The sequence below is a fragment of the Cydia amplana genome, chromosome 19 (genome assembly GCF_948474715.1).
Source record: "Cydia amplana chromosome 19, ilCydAmpl1.1, whole genome shotgun sequence".
NCBI lineage: Eukaryota > Metazoa > Arthropoda > Insecta > Lepidoptera > Tortricidae > Cydia > Cydia amplana.
In genome coordinates this window covers 13,645,923-13,659,298 of record NC_086087.1, presented here as the reverse complement: position 1 = coordinate 13,659,298, position 13,376 = coordinate 13,645,923, and the positions used below count along the sequence as shown (strand labels likewise).

General features: G+C 38.5%; 1 protein-coding gene across 1 annotated transcript; it reads left to right on the top strand.

Moving 5' to 3' along the window:
- The first annotated feature begins 3,312 nt into the window (after nt 1–3,312).
- Nucleotides 3,313–5,998, top strand: LOC134656889 (sucrose-6-phosphate hydrolase-like). The gene is made up of 2 exons (XM_063512432.1): nt 3,313–4,199; nt 5,311–5,998. Exons 1-2 carry the CDS (start codon nt 3,343–3,345, stop codon nt 5,948–5,950), a joined length of 1,497 nt encoding a protein of 498 aa, XP_063368502.1. The 5' UTR covers nt 3,313–3,342; the 3' UTR covers nt 5,951–5,998.
- The last annotated feature ends 7,378 nt before the right edge of the window (nt 5,999–13,376 follow it).

Below are 13,376 nucleotides of genomic sequence, written 5' to 3'. Positions count from 1 at the left end.
TAAAGGGTTGATTAACGATATTTTTGGTACGGGAAACGGAAATGTGGATTGTGACGTCAGAGGTTCGGCGGTAGCATAGACGGTAGGATCTTATAGAAGTGGTATACGCGTGCCTCCGTGAGGGACAAAACATAGGCAATGCGACACTATGATTGGTCGAATTTATTTGTTGCCCACCATAATCCATACTAATTTACGGTGGGGAATAAAAAAAGTGTGAGACTGTGACAAGGACAAACAATAATAGCGCTTTCGCTGCTACTCCTACTGAAAGATACATAAGACGATCCCGTTCTGTCAGTTATCCCCACCACTCATGCCCTATCCAGTTAAAATACTAGATTCGTGGGCGATAGATTATGAACTCATCGTGCTATTGAGCTTAGCCTTGTAGCCTACCTGTCACCTGCCTGTCTCCCTGTGTCGCTCTCGGGTCAATCCGTAGTGACCCGAGTCATAATGGGTAATTTCCTAATTTAGTTTGAATTTCATTCGAGATATTGGTTCAATCCGTTATGAAGGTCCTTATCAGTAGCACCATTTAAAACAAAAGCAAGAGCTGATGTCAACGAAAATTCGACCTAAATTAAATGAGCGACTAATTATAAATATATTTTAAATATGGGACCTCATAAAACTATTAATTTGTTAACACAATACCACCTTGTTTCCAAATTCCGTTAATAAGCGCCTTTGCATGCCAACTTTATTAGTTAATAAGCAGGTCCGATACATACACCGTCAACACTAATTGATAATTTCTAAGCCTTATTTCAAAGACATTAAGATCCACCTATGTCCAGTTAAAAGTTTTGCTGTTAGTACAATCGCCGTCAGATATATCGGAGCGACCAAGGTGCTCACAAATATCTGAACACGCCTCTATTGCCAAGGCGTTTGAGTGCGTGTTCAGATATTTGTGAACACCTCGGCCGCTCCGATATATCTGATGGCGACTGTACGTCGCGTGCCGCCATTGACCTGGTAGTTTACATTGGAGTTGAAAATTCTTAATCGTTCACTAGGGAATGGGTTGTTTGAGGTAATATAGTGGATTTAAAGTTACATAGAAGCGACATACAACAAATAGTCAATTATGTCGTAAGAAAGGCAGCGCGTAAGGAAAACGCCTTAGTGTGTTCGACAGATTAGATCCAATAGTTGATAATATTCCAAAGTCGTGTATAGATAGCAGCACCAGTCTCTCTCGCTATATCGTAATTCCGTAAGGAATTCGTATAGGAGGTGCAAGCGAATTATTGCTTGCCCTTAGAGTTGGTCAAAGATGCCTAGTCCACAGTATACCTATAAAGAGTACTAGCGTACAGTATGGACGCTCCTTGCCTCCCGTTGAAAGTGCCGCCCACCCGCTCACGGTTGCCTCACAGTTATCCTAGCATGTCTTATCTCACTCAGAAAGCATGGTACACGTTCACCTACACGAGCTTAGGCCTTAGGCTGTGTGCGTAGGAACGCGTTTGTTTCATACATTTGATCGCCAGTGTCCAAGGTGTGCCTAGTCTTAGTAAGATGGCAAAGAGTTGATAATATCGTCAGATTTTTTTATTAAGATTGAAGAAGCAACTATGGGGCTGTGTCAAGCATAGAGGAGTATAATATGTGTCAAGTACAGAATTTGCAAGTTACGGAAAATTTCCAAAACTTCCAAGATTTCAGAAAAAAAAACAAGGAATAAGCGAGGCAGTTCCTTAGTAGAAAAGGGGTTTCTTTGTTTTTCAATAATTATTCTAAAATTTAAATGGGATAATGATCATTAATTAATGAATATTTGATCCCAAAACTAAGCTACATTGGGCTAAAAAACCAAGCAATTACTGTGTAAACCAAATGAGTAAAGGGATATAGATTTGTAGAAAAAGATCAGGTATGTTAAATATTTGCCGTAGTAAATGATACCAAATAAGTATACGAGTAAAGCACATATAGGTAGGTACAATACGAAGCCATAGGATATATGACTGAAGTCAAATTATGTAAAGAAGTATTGCAGTCATGCCGTGGTGTTTAGTTTTATATCCATGACATAGTTCGTAAGCTAGCGATATTTGTCCAACATGTCCAATTTTGTCACTAGTATTGTCATGTTGACTTTTACAGTAAATACGATAACGTTTTGAAGCCATGGGACTATGGTTTACAGAGGTGCTGTGAAACTAGCGAGTAGAACAAATAAGTCATTAAGTTTTATGTACAAACATGGATATTTAACCACCTGGCCTTTAAAGTCTAGTGGTAGTGATTGCCAATGAAGCTGGAGGATCTGGAGGTCCTGGGTTTGAATCCAGACAAGTTCTGTGTATTTGAGTAATTTACAGTAGGTCATTTAAAAAAACTAAAATCTTAATGGGATAGCAAAATATGTGAAAAGCAAAGGATTTGTACCATTATCATGGCAATACAAATATAAGTTTTTCATTAGTCCTGATAAATACGCGTACGTCAGTTTATCTATTCTGGTTCTAGAAACCATTGTTATATATAGGTTCAATTATTTATTGTGTTAAGACCACAATAAAGACATCAAGAAGATACAAACAAATATGACATAGATGATAAACAAAGGTCTTGTGAAAAGGTTTGAAATCGACAAGTGTCACGAATGTTGTACGGTTGTACCATTTGCATTACAATAGTTACCGACACAGCACAGACTGTATTAACTACTTCCTATTTATTAGTTCGAATTAAATACTTACAGAAATGTTGTATTTTCAAGTTACATTTTCATTAATGTGAAAGATATTTAGATATTGTACAGTCAGCATCTCTTTTAAATAAGCAATTAATTTTAAAGCAGTCTTTTAAATAACGCACCAAAATTATCTGCCACTCTTGAATACTTGGGATATACGAGTATCTCTACAGTTCGCGTTCAAAAACATATGACACAGTCTAATTAATTGTTCTACATGTAAATTTATACACTTTTTTGTTAAGTTATTATAGACACTTTTGACGCTTAGTCTGGTCCGCTACTTTTGATGACACCATACATACGCTTTAATAAACGTTTTTCTAGTAGGTATGGTGATGATACCCAGTCATGAATTCGCATAATCGAATTCGGAGCAAAAACTAGTTAATACCGTGTGCATACAATATTAAACAAACGTTATTTATCGGCCTGATGACGCTGGATATGATTATTTCAATGCAGATACGTATTTCCTTTGAAATTCAAGACCAGAGAAAATTACTCAAATAGAGAAATACGTAAGATTAGAATCCGATAGACACGACAAAGCCACTATATAATACCTGCGCAAAGGAAAGCGTATCACTTCCATCTAAGTCGGTGCAGGCCGTCTGGGCTCCACCAAAATGGCGGACACATTTTTAAAGTTAACTGTAACCTTACTCCTGTCATTCGGTATTATAACAGAGGGTCAAGATGTAAAAGACAGGTACTACCCCCGCTACCACCTGGCTCCACCCTACGGTTGGATGAATGACCCCAACGGCTTCAGTGTCTTCAACAACGAGTACCATCTCTTCTACCAACACAACCCTAACAGCAGCTTCACGTCCACGGTCGTCCACTGGGGCCACGCCAAGAGCCCCGACCTTGTCCACTGGGAACACCTTCCAATCGCCTTGTACCCTGACCAGTGGTACGATGCTGGTGGAGTATTTTCTGGTAGCACTCTTGTTGAAAACGATACTATGCATGTATTCTACACTGGCAACATAAACTTAGAGGGACAAACGCCTAGCACCGCAAATAAACAAGCTTACGCGACGAGCACAGACGGAGTCACTTTTACTAAATACGCAGGCAACCCGATCATACCCGCTGAGGATCGACAGCCGAATATCCGCGACCCCAAAGTTTGGAAACACGGGGACACTTACTACATGGTTTTGGGAAATTCTTACAACAACGATACCTTAGGCCGCGTTCTTCTTTATTCATCCACTGACAAGATTTCTTGGAAAGAAGAATCTATCCTCGACCAATCTAATGGCACCATGGGCTACATGTGGGAATGTCCTGATTTCTTTGAGCTCGGCGGAAAGTTTGTACTCCTGTTTTCCCCTCAAGGAGTCGCAGCCGAGGGGGATAAGTACCAGAATTTGTATCAAACAGGTTACATACTTGGCGATTTCGACTACTCGACACACAAATTTACTCCTACATCTGAATTCAAGGAACTCGATCACGGCCACGATGTTTATGCCCCTTCGGCCGTGTACGTAACCGACCTTTCGTAACTGGTAACGAAGGAAGAAAAAATGATCTTTGTACGATACTGGTTTCGAATAAAGATCATTTTTTTCTCGTACGTAATCAGTCACCATCTTTCGAAGGTGGTTCGTAACCAGTTACATAGTAAGAATTAATTTTCTTCATACGATCCTTCGCCTAGACTAAGTAAGGACTAGATTACATAACGAAACTGACTGACTGACTGACATATGAACGCACAGCCCAAACTGCTAGTTCTAGAGATTCCAAATTTGGCACGTAGGTTCCTTATAAGGTCTAGGGGTGCACTAAGAAAGGATGTTTCAAAATTTACCCCCTAAGGGGGTGAAATGGGGGTTCAAAGTTTGTTTGGGGAAAACCTCATTTTTTAGTAGTCTTAGTACGCCGGCGAAGCCGCGGGAAAAAGCTAGTTAATTACAAAGAAAGGCTTAATAGATCTATATTATCATTTAATTATAATTTGGTGCACCTAGTACACTAGCAACTGTATAATGAATTAAAATAAATGCTTGGCGCATAATGTAATGATCCGTTTAAGGGCATAATTTAGTATCGTATTCCCGATTTAGGATCAACTCGTCACACCAAAATTTTGTTCTAACCGGTCATACTGCAGAAAGCAATAATATTTGTTTCAACCCGTCACAAGTAAATTTAGTTCTATTAAGTCACATAGTAATTTTGTAGCTATTGGTCACACTGAAAATCTGTTCCTATTCGTCATTCCGTCAATAAGTTCTAACTGGTCACAAGGAGGATACAGACTATAGAGTCTTCTTTTGAAACTCATTCATGGATATAACAGTTAGTCTAGTCTATAACAGTAAGGAGTTTGAAGAGGTTTCATATCAGTATGTTACCTACGCTCAATGATGATTAAAACATTTTGACTCAGTTACGTATGAGGAATAGATAGTCTTTTTTCGTAATTTCAAATAGAAAATTTATTCTCTCGTAACTATGGTTACGTACGAAGAAAAAATAATCTTTATTCGAAACCAGTATCGTACAAAGATCATTTTTTCTTCCTTCGTTACCAGTTACGAAAGGTCGGTTACGTACACGGCCGAAGGGGTTTATGCTACTCAGACTGTCTTGGACAACGATGGTCGCCGAATTGTGGTGGCATGGATGGATATGTGGGAACGGAACTATCCTGAGAGTAATGACGGTTTTACTGGCTTAATGACTTTACCTAGAGAACTGACGCTTTCCTCCGATGGGATTTTAATTCAGAAGCCAGTAGAAGGTATATCAAGAGCTAAAGGTCGCACTTTGTTCCCTTTTAAAAGTTATAGACATAGACAATCAAGAATGTATATCTTAAGAAACAAAGCTGGGGAAATTAATGTCCACGCTGATGGTTCTGAAGATCTTAAATTATACATTGGATCTGGTCCGGTTCAAGTGTCTATTTCCTACGATGCAGATAAAGGGCAGGTGACACTCGATCGTGGAGGCACCGACGGTATTCGTCGTACTGAATGGAAGCCTGATGGACAGTTGAAGTGGAGGATCTTTGTGGACGCAAGCTCTATCGAACTGTTCTGTGGAGAAGGCGAGGTGACTTTCACAAGCCGATTCTTTCCTGAGGGTCCCGTTGAAGTGCGTTTAGCGCAACAGTCCAGAGCCGAGCATGTTAGTGTGCATGAGATACAGCGTACTGTCCCTCATGGTGGCTATTATAACAAGCATTGGTGTTTCCTTTGTCATATTGGGTGATTCTTGAGAATTCAGAATTCATATCCTTATCATGGCGTTTACAGTTTTTAGAAAATTTATATGTAGGTATGAATATTACTGAGTTATAACTGTTCATTTCTAAAATAAACCAATACGAATCACGCTAGACCTGAGCAAAAATGTTGTGTTTGTACTGTTTATACCCCACAGCGTTTTGTATTGGATAGATTTATATGTACAATACCAAAAAATCTACTAACGAAAGTCAAAGTGTACCTACGCAGCTTTTAATTTATTTATTAAAGAGCGGCCAAGTGCGAGTCGGACTCGCCCATGAAGGGTTCCGTATTTAGGCGATTTATGACGTAAAAAAAAAACTACTTACTAGATTTCGTTCAAACCAATTTTCGGTGGAAGTTTACATGGTAATGTACATCATACATTTTTTTTAGTTTTATCATTCTCTTATTTTAGAAGTTACAGGGTGGGGGGGGGGACACACATTTTACCACTTTGGAAGTGTCTCTCGCGCAAACTATTCAGTTTAGAAAAAAATGATATTAGAAACCTCAATATCATTTTTGAAGACCTATCCATAGATACCCCACACGTATGGGTTTGATGAAAAAAAAATTTTTGAGTTTCAGTTCGAAGTATGGGGAACCCAAAAATTTATTGTTTTTTTTTTCTATTTTTGTGTGAAAATCTTAATGCGGTTCACAGAATACATCTACTTACCAAGTTTCAACAGTATAGTTCTTATAGTTTCGGAGAAAAGTGGCTGTGACATACGGACGGACAGACAGACGGACAGACGGACAGACAGACAGACAGACAGACATGACGAATCTATAAGGGTTCCGTTTTTTGCCATTTGGCTACGGAACCCATTTTGGGCGAAGACGCAAAATACTGCATCACTATACTTACACATTTAAAAATAGAAATATTGACAACATTACCAAATAATACACTGTACTGATACTCCCTCGCAACTAAATCAATAACCAGCGAGCTCACTCGATATAAATCAAAAAGCCCCAAAAATCGAACCTGCGGCATCTTCAGCGTTATTGATGCCCGCGATAAATCAAGCGGCTCCTCTGCCCGCGTGTGTTGTGACGCCCAAACACTTGACTAATCGGGATTTATGGGGCTGGGGTTTGTGCCTGTGCGCATTTGGCGATAGTGACTTCACAATGCGCCAAAGTTCTTCAAAAATTGCAAAGTTTCCATTATATAGGTATTCTAAGATCTTCAAAAATTGCAAACATCCCATGATATATTCTAAAATGTGCTAACTCGGGGCACGTTCGGTTACTATTAGACCGGGAGCCAGGAACAGATTTCCATGACCAATCGCATCCCGTGCGATAACTCGTAGAGTGGTTAACGGGAATGATGAACTCTCGCGGACGTCAGCTGCCGCTCTGTTGGTGGGTTGAAGAATAGCAGCCACCGAAACACGTAAAAAATAATTTAGTCATCGCTCCCCGTTTGATACTTGGTCAGATGATAGTTTAAGATGCTTTTGTGAATTAAAAAAAATCGTCAGCCGGTTGTATCGCGGTGGAAAGAGCGCCATCTGAAAGTTCACGCAAAGTCGCCTAGTCCGAACAAGCATCGCACCAATGAAGCATTAGTGAGGTCACATTTTTACCTATCACCCGCGTTTTCGATGCCCGATCGACTAATGGCTTCACGCCCTTTTACTAGCACCACGTATATGATAATCATGTCGTTATCAGGATGGATCTCTGAACAAGTTTAGTGCAAAACTGTTGCACTAAACTTGTTTAAACATACAGCCTGTATGCATGATTGTATTCAAAAACTTGGTACGTTTTTTTGGTTGAATTAAGTTGAGGAGATTAAATAATCTATAACTATGTTGATTTTCGTTAACAAAAGGTGTTTTTTTTGTTTTCCTATTTCGATTTCTGTGTAGAACTAGACAATTACTTGCATTCTCATTTCATAAATTAACTAATAATAAGGAAGAAAATGCCTGCATGTTTGATACTGAATCAACATTTGTATAACTCTATAAAAACAATTTCAAAAAAATAAATTAACTAAATACAAAACGGGTCTACTGCAAGAAAATAACGTCTAAGCTGAAGTGGTAACTAAATTTTTCAATTATGGTGATAATTTTGGTCTGAAAACAAATGTCTAAGAAACATTCCTACTTTCATTTATATATCTTTTATAAACTAGCTGCAATAAGTTAAATTTGTTATGTATTAAATGTTGGTTATAGGGCTGCATGAAAAAAAAATGTATTCAATGTCAGTTAGCACGTTATACTCCACAACAGCATCTCACATTGTCGCCTTTTGACATCCATCATTCGTTTGCAAAAATGTTTGCTGAAAAATGTGCCAATATATATCTCTCAATTAGAAACGCTAAGTGATATACGGCGTTTTAGCCTGTGTCAGCGTTCAATGGGGTTTCCATGAAATATGCTGGTTTCTATTTCATGAGAATTTATTGGATATTGTTTTGTTTTTAGGGCCGTGCGGCGACATAATGTTTGAATTTTGTTAAAGGTTTTAACTTTTGAGCGGGGAATTTACAGAACACTTATAATTTTTCCATTTTCTATCAAAAAACAGAATGTGCTAAGTCTTGAATTGAAGATGTTGGTCAGTTTTATTTGACTTATAAGCGGAAATGAGTGAAGATGTGCTGGTATGTGGTAAAATATGCATTATTCCAGAATTTACAATTTGTAAATTAAAATTAATCATTAGATAGTCATAAAAATTAGAACAGAATTATACTTAAGAAATAAAATTTATGTATCTATAGGTATATTTAATTTTCATTCAAATAATCCCTTATTTTATTTCACACATTTTTCGATTTAAATTCTTCATATAAATTGTGAAACTTGCCATAGATATTTATTTCCAAATCCATACCAAAGTATATCTATGCACTGCCTTTTGCCCTTTGTCCCGTCTTGGCGTGGCGGGGCCACGGCCCCCAGATACTTCACTACATAGTATAAATAAGTCGCTGTCTGTCTGTATGTATGCATATATATATAACTAAATAAATAGTGCAGTCAGTTGTTTTTTAAATTGTGTTAGTGGTAATGTTTTTAAACAATCGGGCATTTTATTATAATGTGCTACTTATTTCTAATTGATGCCAAAAACAGTCCAACAATGAATCCCTGAGCTTCGGCATATCTTTTTCTTCCTGGCTTCCGCATGACTCTCAAGCCTCATTATTGCTTTTGGGCACCAAGGCATTCTGCACGATTTCCACCGTCCAAATAGACGTCCGTGTCCTGTGTAGATCTTTGACAGGCCTTTTTAGGGTTCCGTAGCCAAATGGCAAAAAACGGAACCCTTATAGATTCGTCATGTCTGTCTGTCTGTCTGTCTGTCTGTCCGTCCGTATGTCACAGCCACCTTTTTCCGAAACTATAAGACCTATACTGTTGAAACTTTGTAAGTATATGTATTCTGTGAACCGCATTAAGATTTTCACAAATAGTAAAAAAAAATTTTTTTTGGCGGTCCCCATACTTAGAACTGAAACTCAAAAAAATTTTTTTCATCAAACCCGTGTGGGGTGTCTATGGATAGTCTTGGTAGATGGGTAGTCTTCAAAAATGATATTGAGGTTTCTAATATCAGTTTTTTGTAAACTGAATAGTTTGCGCGAGAGACACTTCCAAAGTGGTAAAATGTGTGTCCCCCCCCTGTAACTTCTAAAATAAGAGAATGATAAAACTAGAAAAAATATATGATGTACATTACCATGCAAACTTCCACCGAAAATTGGTTTGAACGAGATCTAGTAAGTAGTTTTTTTTAATACGTCATAAATCCCCTAAATACGGAACCCTTCATGGGCGAGTCCGACTCGCACTTGGCCACTTTTTTACTATACCTATCTAGCCTGTGGGTCGGTAGATATTACGGTACTTACATCCTTGTTTAACCACGTTCCCTTTAAATCGAGTTACAATGATTGATAGGTATAGATTACCGCTGATTCGCGGTTGGCGTGCCCACCGGCAATATGCAGGTTCGGTCCCGTGGCTATTGATTTTTTATTTCCCTTGGTGACTTGGGATTACTTTGTCTTGGAAACGTGAGTGGATTGAATGGAAGGGCCACACGTGGTAAATGGTGTTTTCTCTGTTTTCGAACATTCTTCTTCCACGCGTTATCACGGCTAATGGGTGACTGGGGTCCGCTTGACAAGTGACAACTAATCCCAAGAATTGACGTACCTAGGCTCTAGTTTTTACGAAAGCGACTGCCATCTGACCTGCCAACCCAGAGGGGAAACTCACGATGTTTTCCTTCGCCGAAAAGCGACTGGTAAATATAAAATGATATTTCGTACATACCTAAGATCCGAAAAACTCATTGGAACGAGCCGGGGTTTGAACCCGCGACCACCGGATTGAAAGTCACACGCTCTTACCTCTAGCTAGGTCATCAGCGCTGTTTTCGAACATTGAGAATAATTAATCTAATGTGTAGTTGTGACGTACTTAATTGAATAAAACAATCCTGTTGTAAATTTTATCTGTATCAAAATAAGTTTTACTAATATTAGTAGTAGTACCTATACTTTTTTTTTGGAGATATATTATATTTACGGGTGATCAGAGGGCTGGTTACTTCCTTGCCCAACGAATTCAGCGCGGCAACGCCACCAGCCTTCTGGGCACCCTTGATTCCATCCGGCGCAGGTAGATAGTTTTAGTTAATTTTAATTTTGTAGGTATTATTTCTGTTTTTATATGTTTATGTTTGTAAATACTTAATAAATAATATGTTTACATTACACTTTTACACTTTACTACTTTGTAATAATGTGAAAAATTTAAACATGTCTTTGATTTTGACTGTACCTGTATAGGTAGGTATACAGTGTACCTCGTTTGTCGGAGGAGGTTAACGATAATCATATTTTTGCCCGAGATCGGCCTCGATAATATACTGAGGAACGTCAGCAGAACATTGTTCAATTATTTTCAAACACTGTTATTACTACTTATACAAACTACGTCTTTAAGAGTTTTCTCCGTAGCGTATTTCTAGCCCGATCGAAATGTTTTTTCTTTGTTTTTTAACTATTATAAGACATATAGTATCTTCCAAAATCTTGTACGGACTCTTTTTCCAGACCTAACTTTTAAAATAATCAGAAAATAGAAAAATGACAAACGAATAGCTATGGTTAATATTTAATTATTTTAAAATTTCTTCTATAATCTCAATACCCAGAAAGGAGGAGGTGACTACGTTTGTATGGAGAAGCGTTCCTCTTAAGTAATTCTGAGAACTTTTAACATTGCCCCGAAATTGTTATTTTTATTTCAAATATATTAAAAACGGGTCACTCACGTATTCTAGGTGTATGTTTATGTTCGTTGTATGTATTGTTGTATGTATTTTTGAATTAAAATACGCGAGTGACTTTCCTCTTCTTCATCAACCTAGCGTTTTCCCGGCCTAGCGCCAGGGTCCGCTTTCCTGCTCAGTCTTCTCCACTTCGTCCGGTCTTCGGCATCCTCAGGTGTGAGATTGTTCTCTTGCATGTCCGTTATCACGACATCCAGTCAGCGCTTCTTTGGCGTACCGCGGCCGCGTGATCTAGAGCCTTGGACAGTGAGGTTGAGGCATATTCAAATATTTTTTCTCTTCCTTGCTACCCGTACCTATTCCGCGATAGCTCTATAACATTTGAATAATTATTCCGCTGCTGATGTGTCGCTCGGTTTATTCCCGTTTAGTCGTTGATAGACGAATTTGTTTGTTTTTATCTTGATGACGCCGTTATGGATACGCAGCCGCCGCGGAGAATGCAAATGTGCGAAAATTTTTGAGATCTAGGTTATTTATCCCTACTCTTAAGCCTACACTATAAAAAAAACCAACACTATAACTATAACACACACACTACTAAATATTACACGCACGCTTCACAGTCAAAATAAATGGCATCGTAGTTTTCCAACTATAATTATAATTTTATTAGTACCTATTAGGATATATAGCCTGGCAAAAGGATCAACGCTGGGTATCACCAGCTGACCTAGCATAATATGTTGAGACTGGGGTCCCTTTGTTTCCTATAAAGTTTTAAGTCATAATGTATTGTAGGTCATATTATCATTAGTCATAAACTTCTGAAACCGTTAACTTTTCAGAATTTTCGTTAGGTTATCCTATAGATAGGTTAGGTTAGGTTTGTTTTAGTGCAATCCTGAAAAGTGACGCGTTTATGAACCAAATGAAAAATGACAAATGAAAATGCGGGCAAACAATAGAGACCCGTTGAGACTGTTATCCTTTTACCAAACACTAAAAATGTACCATACTTTAGTTTAAGTTACCATATTGTTTCTGTTCCTTCCATTACTGTACTGTTTTTGTGTTTTGGTAATAGGTTTTTTTTATACTAACTTATAGCTGACCTACAGCTACATAGCTATAGGTGTTCTAATTCTAATTGCAGTAGACAGAGGGCGTCACGGGCGATTACATCGGCTGGGTCGCGTCTGATGTCATTTGTTGCCTATCGATTGCCATGTTGGCTTGGGGGTTTTTGTCTTATGGGATACCAGTTAGCTGTGGCGAGGCATATGCGGATTAGAACTAATTGACTTCTAGAAATGCTGTAGATAGGTGTCCTAATTTTAATTTATATATATACATACATAGGTACATACATACATACATATAATCACGCCTATTTCCTGGAGGGGTAGGCAGACCACGGATTTCCATTTGCTATCGATCGATCCTGACATACCTCTTTCGCTTCCGTTAGTTTCCTACTTTTAATGAATGAGAGAATGGTGATTTAAACTTTCACAAAAATTTCATAATTGGCTCTCAATGGTGTGCGAAACGATCAAGTTGATAAACAAGACCAAAGGGACAATGACGCCCTCGAAACGTCGGAGGTAATTTTAAAACCTAATTATGAAGTCCCGTTTAATAATTAATAATGAGAGTATGGTGGGAAAAATATTGATTGCAAGTAACGTCATTACTCGAGTCTAGGGTTTGCACGACGGATCCGAAATGTATGGGAAGATCCGCGGATCCGGATCCAGAACCGAATAATTTCATACATTTCGGATCCGAATTGCAAACCCTACTCGAGTCATTAAGCAAATATCGAGAATACCTTTGCCTTTGTTTCAACTTCTTTCTCATCTAACTGCATTATACTCAACCCCCCTATCGTATGACGTATAAAGACGTCACGACGTCATTCCACGTCCTAGTTCCAATTGCACCTAACGAGCCACTGCGTCGATCATCCGTTCGCCCTTCAGGAAATGCGCAGCGCGACTATTCAATCTTTTACCAGACATAATTATAGTCAGATGGTGGCCAAGGAGACATAGTACTGGATGTGACATAGTTAAACGTAGTGTCCGGAGTGTTTGGTGAAACCGAAACTTCGGCCGAAA